Raw genomic sequence first — 25,604 nt, forward strand, 5'->3', positions numbered from 1 at the left:
ATGCAGCTGTGGAAGGCCGTGGTGGTGACCCTGGCCTTCATGAGCTTGGACGTCGGCATGACCACGGCCATCTACGTCCTCAGCCACCTGGACCGCAGCCTGCTGGAGGACATCCGGCACTTCAACATCTTCGACTCGGTGCTGGACCTCTGGGCGGCCTGCCTGTACCGCAGCTGCCTGCTGCTGGGGGCCACCATCGGCGTGGCCAAGAACAGCACCCTGGGGCCCCGGCGGCTGCGGGCCTCGTGGACGGTCATCGCCCTCGTGTGCCTCTTCGCGGGCATCTACACCATGGTGAAGCTGCTGCTCTTCTCCGAGGTACGCAAGCCGGTCCGGGACCCGTGGTTCTGGGCCCTCTTCGTGTGGACCTACATCTCACTCGCTGCGTCCTTCCTGCTCTGGTGGCTGCTGTCCACAGTGCAGCCGGACGCCAAGGCCCTCGAGCGGGGAGCAGGGGCCGAGGCCGAGGGCCTCCCTGGGGAGGACCGGCCCGCGCCCGAGCAGGCCTCCGGGGCCACGCTGCAGAAGCTGCTGTCCTACACCAAGCCCGACATCGCCTTCCTCGTGGCCGCCTCCTTCTTCCTCATCATGGCAGCTCTGGGTGAGTGAGGGCCCGCTTCTCTCCTCTCAGATTTTAACACCTTACTTACGTGGTTCAGGCATCAAATTGATACGTAAAGGTAAACACGGAGAGTTTCACTCCTAATTCTACCCCTGACTACCCTGATCCCGGTGCCCAGGGCTAACTACAGACAAAGGTTCCGGAAGCTTCCAAGTGGGCAGGAAACCACTTTTATTCCTCTCTCGTATACGCTTCCAGCGTTTCCTTATGCGGCTACAAGCAAATAAGTACACGTCACTCTCCCCACCTCTTACGCTCTGTTCTGTGTCTTGCTTTTCTCACTTAACAATATATCCCGGAATTTTTCCAATCAGTATCTCATTCTTTTATTTGGCCGTGTAATACTGCACTGTGTGGCTGTACCATAGATTATTTAGTCGGTCTCCCGTTGTTGGACTCTTGGGTTGTTTTGAGTCTTTTTCTCTTGTTCATACATGTTTCATATAAATGTGCCTATATCTGTAGGATAGGTTCCTAGAAATGGCATTTATAGGTTCAAAGCCTTTTTTGTAATGAAGCAGAATAGAATAGAGCTATCGGGGTATGTAGTCTGTGGTAAGATTAAGTATTGTTTTGTGAAACTTTTAGTTTAGCTGTGTGCGCCTGTGTGTGTGTCCTGGTTGGTGGTGTAAATTGTATCTGTTACTGTGGATCTGGTCCAAACAGTTTGAAAGCAACACTCCAGCAACGTGGGTGGGAAGGGACCTCACAGGGTGGAAACTCCACGGGTTCTGGGGGTGACAAGGCCCAGGTACCAATCCCAGTCCTGCTCCGGGCCTGGCTGTGTGACTGTGGGCAAGTGCTCAGACCTTTCAGAGCCTCACTTCCTCCTTCTGTGAAATAGGGATTGGGAGCCTCCTTATCCCAAGGTGTTGTAAAGTTTGAATAAAAAGACAGAGAGGAGAAGGACAGGTACACAGCTTGGTACGGCATGATGAGTACAGGACTGTTAGCTGCTATGAGTCGTTACGTGTTTAACTCCCAGGGACAGAGTCTGGGAGTAGCCACAAAGCCAGAGTGATCTCAGAGAGGACAGGCGAACCCCAGAGCCCATTTCCTCGTACCATCCATCCTCCACCCTCTCGGTCCCGGCCCCTTAACCGCTGTGTGATTTTAGGCAAGTTCCTTAACCTCTCTAAGTCTCATCTCCTCATCTGTAAAATGGGCAGCAGCAGTTGCGGGGTTGTGTAATCCGAGTAAGACGCCTAGGACAGCTCGCGGCACATGGAAAGCTCCCAGTAAACTTCAGTGGCCGTGAGTGTTGGGATGGCCCCTTTTCATTTAACCAGATAGTTTCTCCTCCTCGTGCTTCAAGGCCCAAATGTCTGCTCCTGAGACCCCACTCAGATTCTGCCGACTGTGGCCCTTAATGACAGCATTGGTGACATGAAAGTCACGCGTCCACTCTCCTTTCTCCCCTTCCAGGCTTTGAGCCCCTTGCGGACAGGGGCCAGGTCTGACTCATCCAGGGCCCCTGATACCTGGCACAGAATCAGACTCACTGAGTGAATGGATGAATGAATGAATGACCGTCCTGCCTGTGTCGGCAGATGTTGCCCCCACGGCCTCGTTTCCCCTGCCTCCCAGGGTGCTGTTGTCAGCTGGTGTGCGCTTAGGGAATACAGATGTCCTAAAATACAGCCGGGCAGATGGCACCAGCCTGCAGGATTATGTCAAGGTTATGGGCTTCAACTTGAAATCAGGCCCCCCGACTTCATCAGTAATTTTAATCAAGTTTACTTCGCGTGGCCAAGCTTTGGCTTCTCATCCTGCAATGAGGGCTTCTTCAGGTTACTGTGAAAATTAAATGAGGTGAAGCACAGGGCCTGGCAAACTAGGTACTTCTTCCTAAAAGTTAGGTACTGTGATTATGAACAATTATTTTTCAATCAGCAAGCATCCAGTAGGGTTCAGCTTTTTCTGAAACCTTATCATCTAAAAGAACAACCACCCATTGTGAAAAAAAAAATGGTTTCTTTTAGTGCTGAGTATCTCCCCTTGAGATATGGATTTCATGGCAACCTAACTACAATAACCTTGGGCAAATGACTTAGCCTCTCTGAGCCTCAGTTTCCTCATCTGTAAAGTGGGAAGAATGATAGTAGACCACCTATGGGGTTATTGGGAAGCATTTGAGACTTGAAAGAGATGAGGGAGCAGCTATCTGGGGTAACAGTGCTCCAGGCAAAGGGAACAGCCCATGCAAAGGTCCTGAGGCAGGAAGGTGCCTGATTGTTAAAGGAAAAGCAGAGAGGCCAGCGCAGCTGGAGCAGAGGGAGTGGGGGGAGAGAAGAAGATGAGGCAGCTCAGTAGCAGGGCCCAGTCGTGCAGGGTGCCGTCAGCCACTGTAAGGCCTTTGACTTTGATGCTGGATGAGATGATCTGCCTTGGGTTTCACAGGCTCCCGCTGTCCGTTGAGTGGAGAACAGGCTGATGAGGATAAAGGTGGCAGCAGGGGGAACCAGGGGTTTGCTGAGATAGAGTCCAAAGGAGGTTGACAAACCCGGGTGGGGCAGTAGAGGCAGAATATTCTGGAAATAGTTTGAAGGTGGAGCCACAGGATTTGTTGATGGACCAGAGAGTTTCACCTGGTTCTTGGGCAGATTGGACAAAAGAGTTTGCGTGCCTGCTTAGCACAGCACCCTACCCAGCAAGGGCTCCATAAACGTCCATGGTGGTTAATATCATCACTGGTGCTTGCTGGAATCATAATGCTGCTAGAGCTCGCTGACGCCCTTTACTTCCCTGTGGGTAAACTGAGGCAGAGATTCAGCTGAGGTAGAACTTCACAGGGGTGGCTGGAGACCCCATCTGGCCAAGGACACAGGGGAGACAGAGGCCCTCTCCGCTGCCGCCCTGTGGTCCCTGTGCTGAGACCAGCAGAGGGCGCCAGAACGCCATGGAAGGCCTCACTGTCCGGGTTGAGCCAGTCCTGTAGAGCTGACCAGGGAAGGGCTGCCCCACCTCCACCTGCCCAGGGTTCATTCATTGACCTTTATTGAGTGACTCCTGTATGCCCAGCCCTGAGCCAGGCTTTGGCCGCTGAAAGAGCTGCCGTGAAAACAGGGGACACAGCCTGGTCTGACCACCTTCTATTCCGTGTCCGTCATTTCCATAAGATGGGAGCGGGCATTTATTCTGGGCTCTTGGGAGGGAAGGCAAAGGAACGAGCCCCCAGGTTGGGAGCTCATTTGGGTTTGAGTCCTGGGCCTTCCTCTTAATTGCTATGGGACCTTGGGCGAATTAGCCTCTCTGAGTCTCCCATTCCACCTCTGTGAAATGGGGTGACGTCCCTGCCCAGTGCCCCCCTCCCCACGTCCACCCAGGATTGTTGTGAAGATATAGCAGGACATATGGGTAAGAAATTTTCTGACAAACTGTAAAGTGCCCCATCAAGAGGGGCGGGGTGGCAATTTACAGCATTGCTCAGAACCAGAATATCAAGATACTCTGAGGGTCTAGAATTTGGACTCTGAACCCTCGGCCAAAGAGAAGAAGGCAGTGAACTTTGGCGTCTGTCAGCCACCAGTTGTGTGGCTGAGCGAGCGTCAGCTCATCTTTTCAGCTCCACTTTCCTCATCTGTACAATGGGTGGTAACAGAGCCGACTTCAGAGTCCACGTGCAGAGGGAGTGAACTGTCACACAGGAGCCCCTCGACTCTGTGGGCTCGAGGCCCGGTCGCCAGTATTCACGATAGCACGACCCAGTCTGTATAGATTAAGTAACTCACATTTCCCGTGTTCCCGCTCTCTGAAAAGAGAGGGCATTAAGCAGTGTGGGACCCCTTCCCTGCCCCCTGCCCCGCTGAGAAGCAGGAGTTTGCCGAGAGAGAAAACCCCACGGTGGAGTCAGCACTGTGGGTGGTGTGGGGGCTTCCAGAGGCTCAGGAGGAAGGACAGAGGCTCCCCCGGTTGCAGATGCCCCCTGAGCCGCCCTGTCCCCACAGGAGAGACCTTCCTCCCCTACTATACGGGCCGGGCCATCGATGGCATCGTCATCCAGAAGAGCATGGAGCAGTTCAGCACGGCCGTCATCGTCATGTGTGTGCTGGCCATCGGCAGGTAGCGGCCCATGCCCTCCCCCACCCTCCCAGGCCTGCCGCGGGGAAGGAGGGCAGGGCCAGCTCCCGAGAGGAAAAGGGGCCAGGGAGGCCCGGAAAATGCCCCTGGGGAGCCTGTGCCTCAGCTGGTCCCCGTGGTAACCAACACCCCAACTGGCTTAGTTCTGCCCCTTTGGTTGAGCCACACCCTAGAGCAACGCCCTTTTGTCCCTACAAATGGCTTCAGTCCTCAGGGTTCCCCCTTTCACCAGCACCCTCCCACCCCCGGTGGTTTTCCAAGCGGGAAACAAGGACCAGCCTTGTCTGTGCTCTTCTGGAAGGGGGAGGGGTGTGGCTGGCGGAGCTGGGTCCTTCACCCACAGTAAACGCCGTCCCCTCTGTGCCCTCACCTTGGGTGCTCCTGTTGGGAAGAGGGAAACCCCGTGGTGGTGCCAGCTCCGGAGAGTGGGCTCGAGGTCGGGGTGCCACCCGGTCTCTGCCCTGCGAGGGGTCCACGCCTGCCAGCAGAGGGGGGTGGCGGGTGGTGGCGGTTGGTTGTCGGAAGGACGTCGTGCTATATATAACATCTCTTATCTGCAATTAGCTCATTTGCCGCAGGTATTCGGGGCGGCATTTTTACCCTCATATTTGCCAGACTGAACATTCGCCTTCGGAACCGTCTCTTCCGCTCGCTGGTATCTCAGGAGACGAGCTTCTTTGACGAGAATCGCACAGGTTGGTCCTCCTGGGGCCTCGGGGGACCTGGGGCTGGGCCCGGCCAGGTGGGCTTGCCTTGCATTGAGGATTTAAGTGGGTACGTCCATGGTCTCAGTCCTGATGGCTTCTCCTGCCGTCCAGTTCTGGATGGGGACACCCCGGGAGGCTGGCTTGGGCCTCTGGCCCTGCCTGAGCCCTGGGGAGCTGGCCTGCTGGCTGAGGTTTTGGTGTAAACTGCGGCCACTATAGGCCCCTCGCTAGGCCACCTGAAGTCCCTGCAGCAACCAGGCCTCACCTCCCACTGGCTTGTGGGAAGCACAAGGGCCGGGACCACCCAGGCCTGTGGCCTGAGAGGCCCAGCTCCTATGGGAGTGAGCAGGGCGGACACGCAGGGCAGAGCAGGGAAGACATTACAGCGTCCGGCCCAGATCCAGGCTCGGAGGCAGACCAGCCTGGGTGCAAGCTCTGTCACTAACTTCCCCTCTCTGAGCCTCTGTTTTCTCCTCTGTAAGATGGGAACAATAACGGTAGCTGCCCTGTGGGATTGCTGTGGAACTCTTAGCCCAGTATCCAGCAGTCAGTAAAGGGCTTTCTGTTCCTCTCTCCTCCACAGCCCAGATTGTTATTTCTGTGAGGGAAGAGGGGAGTGGCCCCTCTGCCAGTGACAGGGAGGAGACGTGGGCTCGGCTCTGGCTCAGTCACGGACACGCTGTGTGGTGCTGAGCAAGCCTCTTCCCTTTCCTGAGCCTCAGCTGCCTCCTCTGTGCTCTGAGAGGTGTGAAGCTGAAGCAAGATGCTGGTGACAAGGCCTGGGCTCAGAGCAGCCCTCAAGGGGCATCCGCTCTCCTTCCCTCCCCACCCCGCCCAGAAGGTGGGGAAGGCCTGAGCTCCCCGAGGGTCCCCTGCCGCTGCCCACAGTGACCCCATTGCCACAGCGGGAGCTGAGCTGCCTGTGTTCCAGGGGACCTCATCTCCCGCCTCACCTCGGACACCACCATGGTCAGCGACCTGGTCTCCCAGAATATCAACATCTTCCTGCGGAACACGGTCAAGGTCACGGGCGTCGTGGTCTTCATGTTCAGCCTCTCCTGGCAGCTCTCCTTGGTCACCTTCATGGGCTTCCCCATCATCATGATGGTGTCTGACATCTACGGCAAGTACTACAAGGTAGGACCCGCCTGGTCCCTGCTGGGGTCTGAGCACTGGCAGCTCCTGAGTGACCCCTTAGCCAGGTTCAGGGGGCCACTAGGGGCTAGTGAAGGACTCATCGTAAGGCTGCATTTGCATTCATTCACTGGTTCATTTCAGTCATTCAATAAATATTTATTGAGCACCTACCATGTCCCAGGCACTGGGATATATCAATGAAACAGACAGGGCCCCTGCCTTCAGGAGGCTTATATTCTAATAAGAGAAACAGACAGTAAATAACAACAATGCTAATAATGAAAATATATAATACAGTAAAAGATCATAACTGCTAAAGAGAAAAATGAAGAGATGGGGAGCATTGGGGCTGGTTGCCAGTTTTAAATAAATCTTTCTGAGAAGGTGGCATTTGAGTAAAGAGGTGGACAGCTCGGGGAAGCACATTCCAAGCAGAGGGCACAGCCAGTGCAAAGGCCCTGAGGTGGGAATGTGCCTGGCGTGTTTGCGGAGCCTCAGAGAGGCCGGTGAGGCCAGAGCCAGGAGTGAGGGGAGAGCAGGGAGGTGACGGTGGCCAGACGGTGTCGGCCTTTGTGGGAAGTTTGGTTTTCACTCTGAGTGCAAAGTTTGCTCTCTTTCTTTACGTTTGTGTCGGGGGGGAGGGCTCAGGTCCCCGGGAGCGGGTCCCTCACCCACGATGCAGTGATGGGCAGGCAGCAGTCCCCTCAGGCCGCCCCTTGGCACTGCCTCTGTCAGAAGGGTCAGCCTGTAAGCTAGGCCCCTGCCTCACCTTCCTCCTGCTTCCTGCGATGGTGGGTGCCCCTGAGCCCTAACGGAGCCAGGCTGGGTTCAGACAGTGTAGGCGGCCCCTCCTCAGTGCTCCAGGCCTGCGGGGGCAGGGACACTCCTGAGCAGGGGCTTGGACACGTGATCAGCTCAGGGTCCCCAGTTTGGTCGGAACCCTTGGTGCCCATGACCTGAGGCCAGCCCCCAGATGGATCCGTTCCCCACAGTCCAATGTGTCACCTCTGGCAGAGCCCACCACCCAGGAGGGTCCTCTCCCCAGCAGTTCTGGGTCACCGGCCTCACTGTTTTCCTCCCTGAGTAGAAAAAGTAAATATATGAGTTGGAGTTGGAGCCGTTTCCCTTCCACACCACCCTTCCTGCCTTCCTGCCCGCCCCCGAGAGGAGGCAGGAAACCCTGGGGCTGCCTGCACCAGCCCCGCCTGTGCACACACCTCAGGCCCCACCTTTAGGTTCAACCGGCCAGGACCTCAAGGAAGCCCTGTTTAGGTCTCGTACCTGTACCCGAAGGTGTAGGTTACAGACATCGCCACAAGCCACACACATCGCCCGCAGCCAGACATGACGCAAGGCAGAGCCTGGCTTCTCCCAGGATGCCTGAGTGTACTGCATGCTTCCGATGGCCTGGGCATGACTCGCAGGTCATGGGACATGCCTGTGGAGGAGCCTGTCTCAGCCTCCTGGGCAGCCTTCCTGGCTGGTGTGAGATTCTGAGTGTGGTTACTGAAAGCCTGAATAGCGTGGCCCAGGGCGGCTTCTGGAACTCTGTGGGCAGCAGCCTGGTGGTCATGTACTTGGAACCACTTCTCAGCCATCCGTCTCCAGTTATAAGCACAGGATGAGGGCAAATTTCATAGCCCGTGGCCTCCACCGCCATCTAGAACTTGGCTAGGAGTTCTGGAATCTCTGTGCCAACCCTCAGGCTCTCACCTAATTTAATATATGTTGCTGGATGTAAACGGTGCCTCCTTAATAGTTAGTGTTTCTTGTGTAGTGTACAACCTGAACAACCATCCAGGGCATCCCTGCTTTTATGCCAGCACAGAATCAGGTATTGAGACTTCTTTTTCTCAGAGGATTACCCAAAACTGTATGGTCACGCATAACCTCCTCTGAATACTGGAGATGACTTCATGATCAGCACCCCCATGCCTCAGGAGCTAGAGCCTCAGGAGCTAGAGCCTCAGGAGCTCACCCTAAGAGCCCAGCTGGAGTCTGTTCTCTGAGTTCAGCAAATCAAGCTAGAAGGGAATGGGGGAGGAGGGGGGCTGGGCCTTGTCCCCTTGTCCCTGGAACTCCCTGCACAGAGCTGGCACCAACTAAAGATAGAAAACACCAGAGAGGCCTGGGGGCTCAGGCAGAGGGTGAGACTGTCTGTTTTGGGGTCTCTTCCTTCTTGTCGCCCCTCCCACCCATAGAGGCTCTCCAAAGAGGTCCAGAATGCCCTGGCCAGAGCCAGCAGCACGGCCGAGGAGACCATCAGCGCCATGAAGACAGTCCGGAGCTTTGCCAACGAGGAGGAGGAGGCGGACGTGTACTCACGGAAGCTGCAGCAGGTCTACAAGCTGAACAGGAAGGAGGCTGCGGCCTACATGTACTACGTCTGGGGCAGCGGGGTACGTGCCCCGTCCCGGGCAGATCTGACACAAAGATGGGGGACCCCTAGATCAGGACATTAGCCCAGGTCCAGGCATGCTGATGTGACACTTGACTTTGTCCCAACTTTCTGCTTGTCCTCAGAGAATCTTTCTGGAAAGGAATTCAGCCTCTCGGGGCATGTCCTCAAACAGGGCACCTCCTCTCTCCCTCTCTCCTGGGCGTGGGGTGGCAGGGTAGGAGCTTTCTTTTCCCAGCTAGGGAAGCGTCCCTGCCAAGGTAGGGAGTCACCCCAAGGCCAGCTGGGACCCATCCTCGGACGCTTCCCTGCAGGTCCTGTGTCACAACCACACACATTCCCCCATTAGAGTGTCCAGCTCACTCCCTGGGGGTGAGTTATAGCCCCTCCTGGAGAAGAAACACTTGGGTCCTGTCACTGTGTGCTGGCCACATCTGGGGGTGGGCTGTTGGGGAACAGCTGGGGTAGGAATGAGGAGGGTTTGGAGTTTAGGGGGAGGAATGAGAGGGTGGCCTACAGGGAAAGCAGGGAATAAGGACCTTCTGGGTCCCCCCAGGGTGGGCCACCCCTCAGAAGTGCCCAACCAAGGAGAGGAAGGGCCTGAAATCCAGCTCAGCTAGCCAAGCCTCTTGGCAATCTGCCCACCAGCAGGGGCGCCTCTTGCCGCTTGTGCAAAGGCACTGTGGTCCAGCCATTGATCTAGTTCTGACCCAGCGTCGCTGGCTTGGGATGGGGAGGGGCAAATAGGGACCCAGTGGGTTGTCATGGGTACGCAGGTCCCACTCCTCTCGCAGACCACTCCCCCAGACACCAGAGGGGGCTGGAGGCAAGCACACCCTGGACACAGCCCCTCCTTCATGGAAACACAGACCTCGTCTGCTTTGCCTGGCTTGCTGTGTGACCTGAGCCAGTGGACTCAGCCTCTCTGAACCATGCTCTTCCCAATAAGGAGAAGACTAATAGCTCCAGTTTGGCCTCGCTGAGGCGCTTGGGGGCTGTGTATGTGTGCCAGGGCCTTACAAAGCAAGCCTTGTTCCCAGCCAGGCTCATGGCCTGTTCCAGCTGGGGGCCTTATGCAGGGAAAAACTCCATGGCGGGGGCGGGGAGGGCATGAGTGACAGAAGGGCCCCAGCTTGTGGGAGGCCATCCCTGCTGCGGGCTGGAGTTTCAGCCTGTGGCTGTGAGTGAGGCGCCCACAGCTGCTCTCACCTCCCCTGCGGGGCTGGGGGGAAGGTCTGAGCCAAGGCCCCCACGACTCAGATGCCCCTTTCCCGCTTCCCTCCAGCTCACGCTGCTGGTGGTCCAGGTCAGTATCCTCTACTACGGGGGCCACCTCGTCATCTCAGGGCAGATGACCAGCGGCAATCTCATCTCCTTCATTATCTACGAGTTTGTCCTGGGAGATTGTATGGAGGTGAGGGGCCGGCGGGGGCAGGGGGGCCCCGGGGAGGAGGGAGGGGCATCTAAATGGGGTGCTCCAGGGTTCACGGGAGGCGGTATTTCTGTCTAAAGAACGTGACAATACCAATAATACTAATAAAGAGAGTACTACAGACAAGTGGCAGCAACTCCGTTTATGGAGCAAAGTGGCAACGACAGCAATTATTTCAGAAGGTTCTCCTGAGCACACTGTGCGCAGTCAGTGCTACTCCAGTCCCCATTTCCCAGATAAAGAAGCTGAGGCTCAGAGGGGTTAAACGACTTGCCCACCATGTTTGTAAGGGAACCGAATTCAGAGCCAGATGGTCTGACTTTATTTTAACCCACTTTAAAGAGTAGCTCCATGGAAAAAGAACAGAGTGGGTTTCTTTTTTTTTTTAATAGATTATGTCTTAATTCGGCTGCCCCCACCAGCAGGTCCCGAGGCTAGGGAGCTGGCGTGCCTGTGCCGATGATGCTGCGATCAGTCACTGCTGGAGGATGCTTGGAGTGCTTCTCTGGTCTGCCTCCCTCCCCCCACAAAGCCCTCCGGCACTGAGGTTGAGCCTCTGTGTCCTGCAGTGATAAAGCTCAAAGATGCAGCAGCGGAGGGGCGGGTTAGCCTCTGCTGCAGATGGCACTTTGCGTTCGCTACCGTCATCCATGCAGTGTCATTTGAATCAGCGTCTCAGAATCCGTGCTTCAGAAATACCCACACTAGTGGGCAAAGACATGTGTCCCAGAATGTTCAGTGCGGCATCGTTTATAATGGTGAAAAGTCAAGTGCCTGTCAACCAGCGATTGGGTGAATACAGTACATCTGTATTCTAGAAACAATCCAATCCATCTGTGCTATGAAAACTACGCAGCAGCCACAAAGATGAGGTAAAGCTGTGTGCACTGGCATGGAGAGAACCCTAAGACGTGCTGTTTGGAAAAAGCTAATCCCCGAGTCATAAGGATGGTCTGATCCCACCTGTGGGTTTTTTTTTTCATCTCAAAATGATTTAATTACACATGTGCATGTGTTTGTAAAAGCACAGAGAAAGGACTCGAAAGACACAGTGCTCGGATAACCGGGGCCACCTCTGGGATGAAGCAAGAAAGACAACTTACACACAGCACGTGTATCTTAATAGAAATAATTATATCCAGATGTTACGATGATAGCCGTAGCTGTGGTGTGTTGGGGGTTTACTATGTGCTGAGCACTGTCTTCGCGGAACCATGACAATGGTACTAATATCACCCCCACTTCATCAACCAGGACCCGCAGTCACAGCTCGTAAGGGCCTGAACTCGGGAGCCAGATGCGCCTGGGTTCGAATCCCGGCTCTGCCACTTCCTGGCTGTGTGACCTGGGGGAAGTTACTTGAGCTCTCTGTGCCTCAGTTTCCGTATCACCAGAAAGGAGATAATGATAGAACCTACCTCGTAACGTATATAAGTACTCAGTAAAATGAGTCATTATTCACGCTTATACTTGTGTATATTTTTACCCAAGGAGGTGTATAGTATAAATGAAGGGCCATTTTTAAAATTGAAATTTAAAAATTCTGTGACAGCTGAAAGAGGAAGGTCCGATTGCTGTTCTGCCACATTCTGCTTAGTTCATTTAACTTCTCTGTGCTTCCGTTTCCTCTTCTGGGGGGTGATAACACCTACCCTGCTGGACGGTGGTGAGGTTTAGCTATAACACACAAGGCACCAGTATTTTTTATTGCTGTCCTCATTTTTTCATTGTCGTCATGGTCTGCTGTACTAGCAGGTGGGGCTCCAGCAGCCTCCTGTGGGCACCCCGCCCCCAGAACTGCTGCTGTGTTCTTGGCTCTCTCCTCACCCGCTTCAGCTCTCTGGCACCGTGGCGGGGGGAGGGGTGTCCCAGGATCGGGACGTCGATGGGTCAGGAACGTGTGTCTACTCCCCCCGCAGTCCGTGGGCTCCGTCTACAGCGGCCTGATGCAAGGAGTGGGGGCTGCGGAGAAGGTGTTCGAGTTCATTGACCGGCAGCCAACCATGGTGCATGATGGGAGCTTGGCCCCCGACCACCTGGAGGGCCGGGTGGACTTTGAGAACGTGACTTTCACCTACCGCACTCGGCCCCACACCCAAGTCTTGCAGGTGAGAGAGGGCCCAAGCCCCCCGCTCCCCAAGTCATCCTTTCCCTCATCCCATCTCTCACGCACCTCCTACAGGCCAGGCCATGGCAGTGCAGCCAGGAACATGAAAGGCCAGGAACACTGAAGACAGATCATTAACAAAAGGATTCCCGGAGAAGTGCTAGGAAGGCAATAAGTCAGGGGTAGTCTGCAGAGATGGTATTAGCAGTCAAGGAGGGCTTCTCGGAGGAGGTGACATTTGATATGAGACCTAAACAAGGAGCAGGAGCCAGCCGACGGCTCTCTGCAGAAAGAACATTCCAGGCAAAGGAGACAAGTATAAAAGTGCTGCCAAATCCTAGAAAGGAGAGCATTCTGGGGGCCGGCAGTGGGGCAGGCTGGGAAGGATGCCCGCCTGCGTCTGAGGCCAGAGCATATGAGCCAGGGGCCCCACACCGTGTCTGCGTGTTCCTTGCAGAATGTCTCCTTCAGCCTGTCCCCAGGAAAGGTGACAGCGCTCGTGGGGCCGTCGGGCAGTGGGAAGAGCTCCTGTGTCAACATCCTGGAGAACTTCTACCCCCTGGAAGGGGGTCGCGTGCTGCTGGATGGGAAGCCCATCAGCGCCTATGACCACAAGTACTTGCACCGAGTGGTACGTGCGTGGGCCTTTGCTGCCCTCCTCCGCCCTTTCCTTGTCTGACCTTCTCTCCCGCGAGCACGCACACAGGTGCAGGGAAGAGGGCTCAAGATACACATACAGGGCTTCCCTGGTGGCGCAGTGGTTGAGAGTCCGCCTGCCGATGCAGGGGACACGGGTTCGTGCCCCGGTCCGGGAAGATCCCACATGCCGCGGAGCGGCTGGGCCCGTCAGCCATGGCCGCTGAGCCTGCGCGTCCGGAGCCTGTGCTCCGCAGCGGGAGAGGCCACAACAGTGAGAGGCCCGTGTACCGCAAAAAAAAAAAAAAAAAAGACACACATACATTTCAAAGAATTATCACCAGTTCAAGAAGTGGAACATTCCAGCACTCTCCCCCCAAGAAGCAATGTCTTGCCTGACGCTCACGATCGTCATTTCCGTGCTTTTCTTTTGTTCCCATCTCTGCGCCTCCCCGAACAGCGCAGCTGTGTTTTGCTAGTTTTAAACTCCGTCTGGCTGGAACCGTAACGTGTGTATTCTTTGTGTCTTGTTCCTTCCACTCAGTGTTATTTGTGAGTTTTCCAGGTTGAGGCTGTGTTTGTAGTTCACTCATTTTCATTTCTGGAAGATAATCCACTGTGTAAACATGGCACAGTCCGTTTATACATTCTGTTCTTGATGGATATTTCGGTTGTTTCCTGTTTTTTTACTATTACCAGCAATACCGATATGGACAGTTTAGTCCATATCACGGTGCCCATGGATGGGTAGGTTCTCCCAGAGCCTCAGCTTTAGTAGTTACTGCCATTAAGGTGGTTTACTTTTTTTTTTTTTTTTTTTACACATTACATTCCCACTAGCTGTGGATGAGAGTTCAGGTTGTTCCGCATTTAAGTTATCTCCAGTATTTAAAGGAGGCTATTCATGACCTTACAGTTTTGGGTAATACTCTCAGAAAAGTAGACTTGACACCTGATCCTGTGCTGGCATAAGAGCAGGGATTCCCTGGACGGTTGTTCAGGCTGCACACTATACAAGAAACACTGACTATTAAGCAGACACTATTTGCATTATCTACATACATTAAGATATATGGGAGCCTGAGAGTTGGCACAGAGATTCCAGAACTTCTGGCCAGTTGTAGATGCTGGTGGAGGCCACAGATTGTGAAATCTTCCCACCTATGTGTATATAACCAGGGACAGATGGTGGAGAAGTGGTCCCAGGTTTGCCCCCACCAGGGTGCTGCCCACTAGAGTTCTGGAAGTGGCTCCTAGAAAGAGCTGTTTAGGCTTTGCACTAGTTAACATACTCAGACACTTAATCTTCTCAGACTGTTAATATTGCCAGTCCTGAATCTGTACCAGTTGGTATTTAGAGATAGTTCAGTGTAGAGGTCTTTTGCATTTTCCTGGTGACTAAAGATATTAAGTCCCTTTTCATATGTTTATTGGTTATTTGGATTTCCTCTTTTGTGAATACCTTCTCTATAAATTTAAATTTTTAATTTTCATAAACCCAAAGCAGTAAAACTCAACAACCTAACCGTATTCCCATATATTCAGAGAATTTTATAGCAAAGACCTGAGGTGACTCCACCTCACCTTTTGAATTCCACTCCGTGTCGGGAACCAGCATTGGCAGTTTAGTCAATATCCTTTCCAACGTGTTTCCTACTTTTATATAAACATATCTATATATAAAGGCACGTATGCTTTTTTGAAACAAAAATAGAAATATGATATATATATTACAGTTTGATTTTATGGGTGCACTGTAATCATTTAACCAATCCTCTATTTATGGAGAATTAGATTGTTTTGTTTTGTTTTCCTTTTTCCTTTTTTGCTATTTACAGTGTTGCAATGATATCCTCCAACTACATACAAATTCCTAAAACTGAGACCATGAGACAATAGCTCCTTTCATTTTTTCTCTTACAGGGAGGGGGCACCAGCCAGGGAGGTCCTTGTGGCCTGGGTCTGCTGTGCCCTCTTGCCTCCTGCCAGGGACAGGCTGACTCACAGAGTTACACTCCACGCTCTTGCTCTTTTTTTCCAGGTCAGGGGCAGCCAGTGAGCTCCGTCTTGGAGGTCAGGGAGCTTGACTGGGCCCAGAGCGGCAAGGTTAGCGGGGCCCCAGTTTGCTGGTCAGGGAGGCTGAGAGCTTGTGCAGAAAGTGGACTCTGCTGTTCGGAAAGAAGAGGGGCAGCTGAATGCAGCTGCCGGCCGCGGGCCCTGATCAGATTTCAGACCCAAGGCTCCCGGCGTCACTCAGGCCCAGGGCTCGCGAGGTTCCTGGTGACAGCTGGATAGACGTGCTCCAGGCCTCTCACAGCCCATCCTTCCTCCTCCGCAGATCTCCCTGGTGAGCCAGGAGCCAGTGCTGTTCGCGCGCTCCATCACAGACAACATCTCCTACGGCCTGCCCACCGTGCCCTTCGAGGTGGTGGTGGAGGCCGCACAGAAGGCAAATGCCCACGGCTTCATCATGGAACTCCAGGATGGCTACAATACAGGTACAGAGCCCAGGGCATCACCTCCACCGTGCCTGGAGGTCCACCCTCAGGGATGCAACCCTGAGTTATGCACTGCCCTCTGCCAGCTGAAACTCACATAACATAAACTTAACCACTGTATTTTAAGTGAACAATTCAGCAGCATTTAGTACATTCACAATGCTTTACAACTACCACCGCTGTTTAGTTCCAAAACATTATTTTTTTTAAAAAGACACTTTTTTCTTTATTTTTAAAAATTAATTAATTAGTTTAATTTTTAATTTTTTGGCCACGTTGGGTCTTCGTTGCTGCGCACAGGCTTTCTCTAGTTGTGGCAAGCGGGGGCTTCTCATTGCAGTGGCTTCTCTTGTTGCAGAGCATGGGCTCTAGAGCGCAGGCTCAGTAGTTGTGGAACACAGGCTCAGTAGTTGTGGCGCACAGGCTTAGTTGCTCCGCAGCATGTGGCATCTTCCCGGACCAGGGCTCGAACCCATGTCCCCTGCATTGGCAGGTGGATTCTTAACCACTGCGCCACCAGGGAAGTCCCCGAAATATTATTATTTAAAAATAATATATGTATTATATTCATTAATTATAGTGACTTAATTTTATATTAGTAAATATTTTAATTTAATAAGTTGAACAATATATTACCTTATAGGTTTTATTTAACATATTAAAAAATTTTAACTCTCGCAATGGGACTATTCATACAATTCAAAACTAAAAAAATAGACATAACGATATCCAATGCAAAGTTTTATTTCATCCTGGTCACTGCCAGGTCCCCCCTGCCCCCACCAAAACATCTTTCATTATTTTCTTACATGTCCTTTTGGAGTTTCTTTATGCAAATATGAATATGTATTTTTATTCCCTCCCACCCTTTTACAGAAAAAAACCCAGCACATTCTATTCTGCCCCCTGGCTTTTTTAAGTGACCTGTCCATATTGATACCTAGAAAGCTGCTCTTTTTTTAACTACTGCATAGTATTCTGTTGTGTGGCTTTATAATTTACTCAAAAATAACTGGTTTCCTGTTGATGGATATTTGGTTGTTTGTTTGTTTCTTTGTGGATTTTTTTTTGCAATAACAGCGCTGTGAGTCACTGTGCATGAGAAGGTGAATCTGTAAGAAATATTCACAGAGATGGGTTTGCTGGTCCAAGGGTTGTGCCTCTGTAATTGTGCTCTGTAGACTTGTACAGCACAACCGGATAGACACAGCGGTGTGTGCACAGCAGCACAGGGCCCGCGCCAGCAGCACCTCAGGCAGGGGAGGGAGTGCCCTTTCCCCTCGGCCACACCGGCACAGTGTGCTATCAAACGTGTGGATTTGTGCCAGATTAATAGGTAAAAGTTGGTATCTTGGTACCAATCGCACATAGCTGTAATTTGCATGCCTCTTACAAACAGGGAGGAAGAGCATCCTTTCATGAGGTTTCCAGCCTGGGGCCCTTTTAGCCCCACCTTTTCCTGGGGAACAGAGCTCCTGTGGCAGCAGGGAAAGGCGGAGGCGGGGGTTGCTCGCTGCTCCCCAGGGCCACCGGCCTCACCTCCCGCTCACTTGCCCCTGTGTCTCTGCCATGCAGAGACGGGGGAGAAGGGTGCCCAGCTGTCAGGCGGCCAGAAGCAGCGGGTGGCCATGGCCCGGGCTCTGGTGCGGAACCCACCCGTTCTCATCCTGGACGAAGCCACCAGCGCCCTGGATGCAGAGAGCGAGTTCCTGGTGAGTCGCGGGGTAACGGGCGATGCTGGAGCAGTAGCAGCTCCAGGTGGCCAGAGCCCTCCCTCCCCCCGCAGACGGCTGCCGGGGCTCTCCCAGGCCGTCAGCTTCCTGGACTAGGGTGTTCCGGAGCTGAGGGCAGGGAGCAGGGGCAGAGGAGGCCCAGGGCCTGGCCACCCTGGCCCAGCCTCTGGCTCTAGGTGTTGAAATTATATGGAATTGGGTTAGGGGTCAGGAGGTGTGGGACGTGGATAGGAGCTCCGCCCTGCAGCTCGTGGCTTGCGCGTGTCTCTTACCCCCTGAGTCTCATTTCATTGGTAAAGAAAGAAGGGCCCCACAGTGTATTTGAAGAGGACCAGCTACCTCAGTCCATCCATGGATCAATTCATTTACTACACAGGTATTTAATGTGCACCTCCCGGGCACCAGGCGCTGTTCTAGGCACCAGGGTTACAGCGGCCCCTGCTCCCGAGGTGTTTCCAGTCCAGAGGGGGGAGACAGATGACAAGGAGATAAGCATGAGTTCACCCTGGGGCCTGTGCTATGTAGAAAATGGAACCGTCATGTGGGGACTTCCCTGGCGGCCCAGCAGTTAAGACTCCGTGCTGCCCTGGCCAGGGCAGGGGATGCAGGTTCGATCCCTGGTTGGGGAACTAAGATCCCAGATGCCGCACAGTGCGGCCAAAAGAAAAAACAAAAGAAGAAGAAGAAACAGTCATGTGATAGAGAGATTGAGGGAAGGGTCACTACTGTCAAAGAAACACTGCTGGACATTAGTTAAAGCTGGGAAAACAGATTTTATTAGTAGCTACTGTCAGTAGGGAAAAGAGCTGAGCCCCATGCCTGTGCAGGGGTGACAGTGGTGACGGAGCCTTTCACAGGGAGATTGAGGATGTAGGGAGGGCGCAAGAGTGGGGGACCAGGAGAAACTCACAAAGGGCTGGGCAGTGCAAGTGTGATCAGTCCCCATGGCTGCTGGCCAGCAGCGGTTACGGGGGCCCTCTCCTTCCCATGATTACAATGAGATGGCATTCAGGTCCCAGAGAAAAACATTCCTGAGTTTTAGGAGATCTGCATATATATCTCCAGGGGACAGGGGAAGGTTTTACAGTTATAAGCCCTTTTTGGTCAAGGCTCTAAGAAAGGGAGCTCTGGGGCCCACCATCAGGTGATGTCTAGAAGTCAATTCTCCTGACAGCACTGGGCATTTAGGGGCTGGGGTCATCCTAGCAACAAGGCCTTGAGCTGCAGAAGCCCCCTGGAGTGTGGCCATCTTGGTGCGGAGTTTGGATGGGGTCACACGTGCCAAGAATCCTGCAGTTCATGCCAACAGAACCAGGGTCATCAGGTCCCACTTGAGCTGAGACCAGAAGGGAAAGGAGGCAGCCAGAGGGGGGCTGGGTAAGAGAGTCCCAGGGAGAGGGGGCAGTGGGGGCAAAGTCCCAGAGCAGGTCCACAGCCAAGCCCCAAGGCCAGCGTGGCTGGCGGTGGGGTGAGGCAAGGACACAGTCACAGGGGGACACAAGCCGCTCAGGCCCTGGAAGGGAGTTTGGATTGTTTTCCATTAATAGATTTTTATTTTATTTTTTTAGAGCAGGTTTAGGTTTAAAGAAAATTAAGCAGAAAGTACAGAGAGTTCCCGTATATCTCCCTCCCCGCACCACGAACAGTGTCGCCTGTTATTAACATCTTGCATTAGCGGTACCTTGGTTCCAGTTGACAAGCTGGCATTGATGCGTTATTTCTAACTCAAGGCCACAGTTCATATAAGGGGTCACTGTTTGTGTTGCGCCTTCTATGGGTTTTTTTTTTTTTTTTTTTTTTTTTTTTTTTTTTTTTTTTTGCGGTACGCGGGCCTCTCACTGTTGTGGCCTCTCCCGTTGCGGAGCACAGGCTCCGGATGCGCAGGCTCAGCGGCCATGGCTCACGGGCCCAGCCGCTCCGCGGCATATGGGATCCTCCCAGACCGGGGCACGAACCCGTATCCCCTGCATCAGCAGGCGGACTCTCAACCACTGCGCCACCAGGGAGGCCCCTTCTATGGGTTTTGACAAATGCAGAATGTCATGTTATGCAGAATAGTTGCACGGCCCTAAAACTTCCCCAGGAGTTTGGATTTTATCCTGAATGGGACAAGAAGCTCTTGGAGGGCTTGGAGCATGAGTTCAACAAGAACTGATTAAAAATGTTAAATCCACGTGGGGAACGGATGGCAGCAGGGCAGGAAAGCCGCAGGCTCCAGGCAAGAAGGAATGGTGACAGAGGTGGAGAGATGGCACAGAGACACGCCGGGGGGATGGAGCTACAGGACTTGCCGAGGGGTTGGATTCGGGTGATATGGGAAGGATGAGGAACCAGGTGATGCCTGGGTTTGTCGGCATGAGCTTCGGGGCTGACGGTGAGACCGTTAACCAAGGCCAAGGTTAGGGGAAGGAGCAGGAAGACCAGAAGACGACCACATTAGGGGCCCCTCTGTCATTCGCCGGGCGCTGCCCTGTGTCAGGCTCTGAGCTCCATCCCCCGTGGACAAAAACCAGGAAGCAGGTCCTGTGCTTGCTTTACAAGTGAGGAAGCCTCAGAGAGCCTGAGCATCCGTAGGACGCAGTGGATCTGGGGTCCCCGCCAGGCCCGGGCGGGGCAGTGGGTGGCGGCGGAGACGCCCGTGCGAGCCGGCGCCCTCCTGGAGCCTGCAACTTTCCGGCCCTGCTCTCTGTTTCCACAGATCCAGCAGGCCATCCACGGCAACCTGCAGAAGCACACGGTGCTCATCATCGCGCACCGGCTGAGCACGGTGGAGCGGGCGCACCTCATCGTGGTGCTGGACAAGGGCCGCGTGGTGCAGCAGGGCACACACCAGCAGCTGCTGGCCCAGGGCGGCCTCTATGCCAGGCTGGTGCAGCGGCAGATGCTGGGGCTTGAGCCCGCCTCGGACTGCACAGCCGGCCACAGGGAGCCGCCGGGCAACGGCGGTCACAAGGCCTGACCGTGGGCCCTGCCTCTCCCGGTGGGGCAGAGGCTCCATTGCCCACCTGGCAGATGTACCCACGGGGGCCCCCCGGCCACCCCCGCTGCCCTCTGAGCCCAGGTCCACGGCACTGGAGGGCCAGCTGCCCTGTCCCACGTGTCCCCGCTTCCTGCGTCTCGCCCCCGGTTCCCACCCTGTTCCCCGGGCCACCACCAGACCCCTGCTGCCATGAGCGACCCCCTCCAGTCTGGGCAGTGGAGACACCACTGGTATCTCCAGCTGGTCTCCCAAGGTTTCTAAGTGAAGGTAGAGCTTACCTTTTTTTTTTTTTTTTTTTTTTTTGTGATACGCGGGCCTCTCACTGTTGTGGCCTCTCCCATTGCGGAGCACAGGCTCTGGATGCGCAGGCTCAGCAGCCATGGCTCACGGGCCCAGCCGCTCCGCGGCATGTGGGATCCTCCCTGACCGGGGCACGAACCCGTGTCCCCTGCATCGGCAGGCGGACTCTCAACCACTGCACCACCAGGGAAGCCCAGAGCTTACCTTTTTAAACCAAGATCTTAACCAGGTTTTTTACCGCTTGGTTCTGATGGGCCCCAATCTCCTAGATTTCAAAAACATTTTTCTAATTGGGAGCAATGATGGGCGAGTTCACTGAGATGTTCTAGAGACTTCTGAGCCGGGAGCGAATGACCCTTCCTAAGAGCCTGGGGGATGTCAGGGAGAACTAGGCCTCTACCCTTTGCCGCTGGAGAGAAGGGGCTTCCCTGTCCCGGGGTGCGGGTGGGGGGACACGGGGAGGGGACTTCCTGTCTCTCCCTCTTCCCAGCTTTGTGAGTCAGGCCAAGGTGGGTGGGGAGTGGAAGGCACCTGCCTGCCCCACCCCTTCCGCCCTCCCAAATCTAAGCCAGTCTCACTGTGAACCACTACGGCCCTTAAGTGGGAGAGTGAGGGGCTGGCCAGGCCTGGCGGAGCCTCGGGGTGTCCCTGGCCCAGCGCCCAGCGCTAGCCCCTCCCCCTGCCCCGCCCCTGGCTGGCGGCCCCTTCCCACACCCACCCTGCCGCTCTGCTCTTCTGAGGCCCTTTGGACGTTTGGGAGTCGCGTTCTCTTCCGTGTCCAGTGGACGGGACACGGGCAAAGCCCAGGTCTGGCTTTGTAGTGGGGTTGCGAGATGTTGGGAGAACCCGGTCAATAAAGTAGACTACCTCTGACCCCTGACTTCTGACCTCTTCCTGGGCCGTCTGCCTCATCGCCTGGTTAGGTTTCTCCATCCACTAACTCTCCCCCCGGCCCTGCCTGGTGTAGTTGTAGGGAGACTTTGGGTGGTCTAGGGCCTCGGCCCAGTGTCCAGGAGCCCCTTCACATCCCCAGGACCCCAGCGCAGACATCTATGTCTGTCTGTCTGCCTCCATGGGGCTTGTGCGGGATAACAGAGACCTGTCTCCTCTAAATCCCTGGGGCTTCTGTACCTCCCGGGAAAGCCGAGACCCAGCAAATGCCACCTGTTTTTTTCCATCAGGGACGGGGCGCCCCACGCCCACCAGCCCATGGCGCCGAGAAATATTACCCAGCAGAACAGCTCAATCAGAAGAGAGGCTTAGGACGGGACACAGGAAGTCCTCCTGGTGGTGGTTCTAACTTGCTGGGTTGTGTGGAAGTCTGGGGTCCCGGGAGGGGGGCGGGCAGTGGCTTTTACCAACTGGTAGAGCAGTATTTCAATATTTTAACTACTGGTACAGCCACACTGCATATACCAGCTCCATGTCTGCCGTGTACCCGTTTTCCTGCCAATTAAACCAAGGCCTGAGACCCAGACTGTTGCCAGCTGGGTCCCCTGCTTGCCCTCAGGGGCTTGGGCCTGCCTGGAGCATCTTATTTATCGAGGACCCTCTGGCTCCCCACCTGAAGAAGCCATCATGAGCCTGAGAACTGGGTCCCACAGCAAGAACCTGCTCGGGCCCAGGCTGGGGTTTCAGGTGGAACCGGAGAGACACCAGGTGTTTCTCATCCATTCTCATTTAATCCTCACAACAACCGGTTCTGTCCCCATTTTAAATTTATTTATTTATTTATTTATTTATTTAGGCCGTGTCGTGTGGCATGCGGGATCTTTGTTCCCCGACCAGGCATCAAACCCGTACCCCCTGCAGTGGAAGCACGGAGTCCTAACCACTGGACCACCAGGGAAGTCCCTCTCCCCATTTTAAAGTTGAGGAATCCGAAGCTCAGAGAGGTTACTTTTCCCTATGCCACACCGCCAAGACCCCACAGCTAAACCCCCAAGAGTAGGGAATGAAAAAGTTGCGGGGCTTTGCTATGGGGACTCTTTCTGTGCTAACCATTCCATAATAAAAATAAATACAAATTTTAAAATGCTGTGAAAAACCCAACAAGATACATAGGTGAGTTCAATTCAGGCAGGAGGAAAGTTGAGACCGCTGTAAGGGGCTTTCCCCATTTATCGTCCCCTCTCTGGGCCTCAGTGTTCTCACCTGGAAAGGGGCATGTGCTGCAAGGATGGAAGGAGAGATTGAACCTCCTGCCTGGGGCGGGGGCGGGGCGGGGCGGGGCGGGGCGGGGCGGGCGGGGGCTTGGCGGACGAGTATTGGTTTCCTGCGGCCGCTATAACAAATGACCACAAACTGAGTGCCTTAAAACAGCGGAAACGTATTCTCTCCCAGTTCTGGAGACCGGAAGTCTGACATTGAGGTGTCGGCAGGGCCGCGCTCCCTCCGAAGGCTCTAGGGGAGATTCCTTCCTGGCGTCTTCCAGCTTCTGGCGGCTCCAGGTATTCCTTGCTTGTGGCCGCATCCCTCCTGTCTCTGCCTCCGTCTTCACGTGGGCTTCTTCCCTGTGCGTCTTAAATCTCCCTCTTGGGCTTCCCTGGTGACACAGTGGTTGGGAGTCCGCCTGCCGATGCAGGGGACACGGGCTCGTGCCGCGGGGTGGCTGGGCCCGTGAGCCATGGCCGCTGGGCCTGGGCGTCCGGAGCCTGTGCTCCGCAGCGGGAGAGGCCACAACAGTGAGAGGCCCGCGTACCGCAAAAAAAAAAAAAAAAAAAAAAACTCCCTCTGCCTTTCTCTCATAAGGACATTTGTCATTGGGTTTTAAGCCCATGTGGATAATCCAGAATGATCTCGTCTTGAGCTTCTGAATCTTATCTGCAAAGGCCCTTTTTCCAAGTAAGTTCTCACTCACAGGTTCCAGGGATTTGACGTGGGTCTCTCTTGCGGGGGACCCTGCAGCCTTTCATCCGAGTGGCTTTGCATCCCTTGCGCTGCCACTACCCGGGGGCCACTGAGCTGGCCCAGGACCACCTCAAGACTTCCTGTTTGTTTTTTTGGGGGGTGGGGGGATTCGATGCTCGGAGGGCAAGGACAGCCAGGCTTGGGTCAGGCTGGTTGTGATGGGGATCGTGGAACTGGAAGTAGAGGCTCCGGGCTGGACTGGCCCGCCTCTGCCAGGCTCACGCGCCCCTTCGTCGGTCAGAGTCTGGCCTCTGGCTGCTGAGAACCCTCCCCCGGCGTCCCGTGGCTGCAAGGCCTCTGCCTGCCTTCCAGCCTTACATGTGACCCTCGGTTGCTGTGCTCTAGCCACACTGCGCTTCTTCCTTCCGGTCCTCGAGCAAGCCAAGCTCAGTCTTGCCTCTGAAACCTTACACTGACTGTTCCTTCTGCCTGACACACTGTTCCTTCCCCTCGGTTCCCAGCTGGTTCCTTCTCATCCCTCTTTCAGCTCACATGTCCCCTCCTCCTCAACAAGTACTGAAGGTGGGGTTTCCCCTAGTCACCCGGATCTGTTAATCACAGCACTTGTCACCCCCTGAAATCTCTGCCTCTTTTGTTCTGTTCCAGGCTCAGGTCTACATGCTTTGCATGGGCTACGTCACCTAATCCTCACAAAACCCCTGAAAGGTAGGTACAATGTCATGCCCGTTTTACAGCTGGAGAAACTGAGGCACAGAGCAGTTAAGTGACTTGGCCAAGACCACCCAGCTAGTAAGGGGTAGAACCAGGATTCACACCCAAGAATTAGTGTGTGTGTTTGACCCCAACCACAGAATACCCGTGAGAGTGAAGATTTAAGGGCATGGGTTGGGGAGGGTATGTTGACATTGCAGCAAAGGCTGCAGGTCAAACATTAGACTTGAGTTCTCGAACATAAGTGCCTCTAGGGTGACCACCTAGAGGGGTGGGATAGGGAGGGTGGGAGGGAGGGAGACAGAGAGAAGAGATATGGGAACATATGTATATGTATAACTGATTCACTTTGTTGTAAAGCAGAAACTAACACACCATTGTAAAGCAATTATACTCCAATAAGGATGTTAAAAAAAAAAAAGTGCCTCTAGGAACCAGGTAGATATCATAGGCGAGTGAAGCCAGCCAGGTGTAAGAAAAGTCAGACAATATCTTGGTTTCTCTTTTCCACTTTTGACATGGTGCAAAGAAAATCTGTTCCGTTAGAAGTAGAATATGGTGCAAACTTGAGGATAAATAGCAACCGAGGCCCGGTGTCAGTAGCTGGTGACAACAGGGGCTGGTGGGGACCGTGGCAAATGGGAGAGCTCACACCCGCTTCAAGGGGTTGCCTGGGACTTGGCTCTGGCCCTTTGGGGCCATGCAGGAAGGTGGCCTTGAGTCAGCAGATCTTCGGATGTTTCCAGAGAAGTTGGAAATTTCCAATTTTAATGTGAGATTGACTCAATTATTTTTACAAAAGTAAGGGTAAATATAACGCATCTCTAGTCTTCAGCCTGTGGATCATCCATTTGCAGCCTCTGTGTTGGACATTCCTGTTCTCCACAGTCCTTGGAGCTTCCCCAGCAAAGCGGTTCCACTTGCCGTGGGGGACCCCCCGGCCCAACCCCGTTCCAGCCCAGGTGCCTCCCTCACCCCTCCCACCTGCCCCTCTCTTCACCTCATCCCTCCCCTCCCAGCTGGGAGCTCCAGATTCTTCTCCCTCTCCCATGCCAAAGAGTCAGCTCCAGCTCCCTGAATTGCAAAGTGGGCCCTAGGCAGGCAAAGTGGGCCCTAGTTAGACAAAAGAACCTTCGGGAGACCAAGCAAGACCCTTTTTAGAAGGCATATATGATTTTTGAAAATACATGTTTCATTTTGGAATCATTTTAGATTTACAGAAAAGTTGCAATGATGGTAGAGGGCGTTGCTATATACCCTCACCCAGCTTCTCTTATGTTAACATCTCACGTGTTCGTGACACATTTGTCACGACTAAGAAACCTACACTCGCACAGCGCTGGCAATGAAATGCCAAGCTTGTTTTGGATTTCACCAGTTTTCCCACTATGT

At 54.1% G+C, this 25,604-nt stretch overlaps 1 protein-coding gene across 3 annotated transcripts; it reads left to right on the plus strand.

The window, feature by feature from the left end:
• Positions 1-20,309, plus strand: ABCB9 (ATP binding cassette subfamily B member 9; the record flags this gene model as incomplete). Of its 3 annotated transcripts, XM_079717404.1 has the most annotated exons (11): positions 1-601; positions 4,570-4,684; positions 5,267-5,397; positions 6,341-6,546; positions 8,748-8,945; positions 10,230-10,358; positions 12,296-12,484; positions 12,941-13,114; positions 15,458-15,617; positions 17,193-17,329; positions 20,049-20,309. In XM_079717404.1, 11 exons carry the CDS (start codon positions 1-3, stop codon positions 20,307-20,309), a joined length of 2,301 nt encoding a protein of 766 aa, XP_079573530.1. The 3 variants fall into 3 exon arrangements, with proteins under 3 accessions (XP_079573530.1, XP_079573532.1, XP_079573531.1); XM_079717406.1 differs by lacking the exon at positions 12,296-12,484; XM_079717405.1 differs by lacking the exon at positions 10,230-10,358.
• Between the last annotated feature and the right edge of the window lie 5,295 nt (positions 20,310-25,604).

Source organism: Hyperoodon ampullatus (genome assembly GCF_949752795.1).
Source record: "Hyperoodon ampullatus genome assembly, chromosome: 13".
Taxonomy (NCBI): domain Eukaryota; kingdom Metazoa; phylum Chordata; class Mammalia; order Artiodactyla; family Ziphiidae; genus Hyperoodon; species Hyperoodon ampullatus.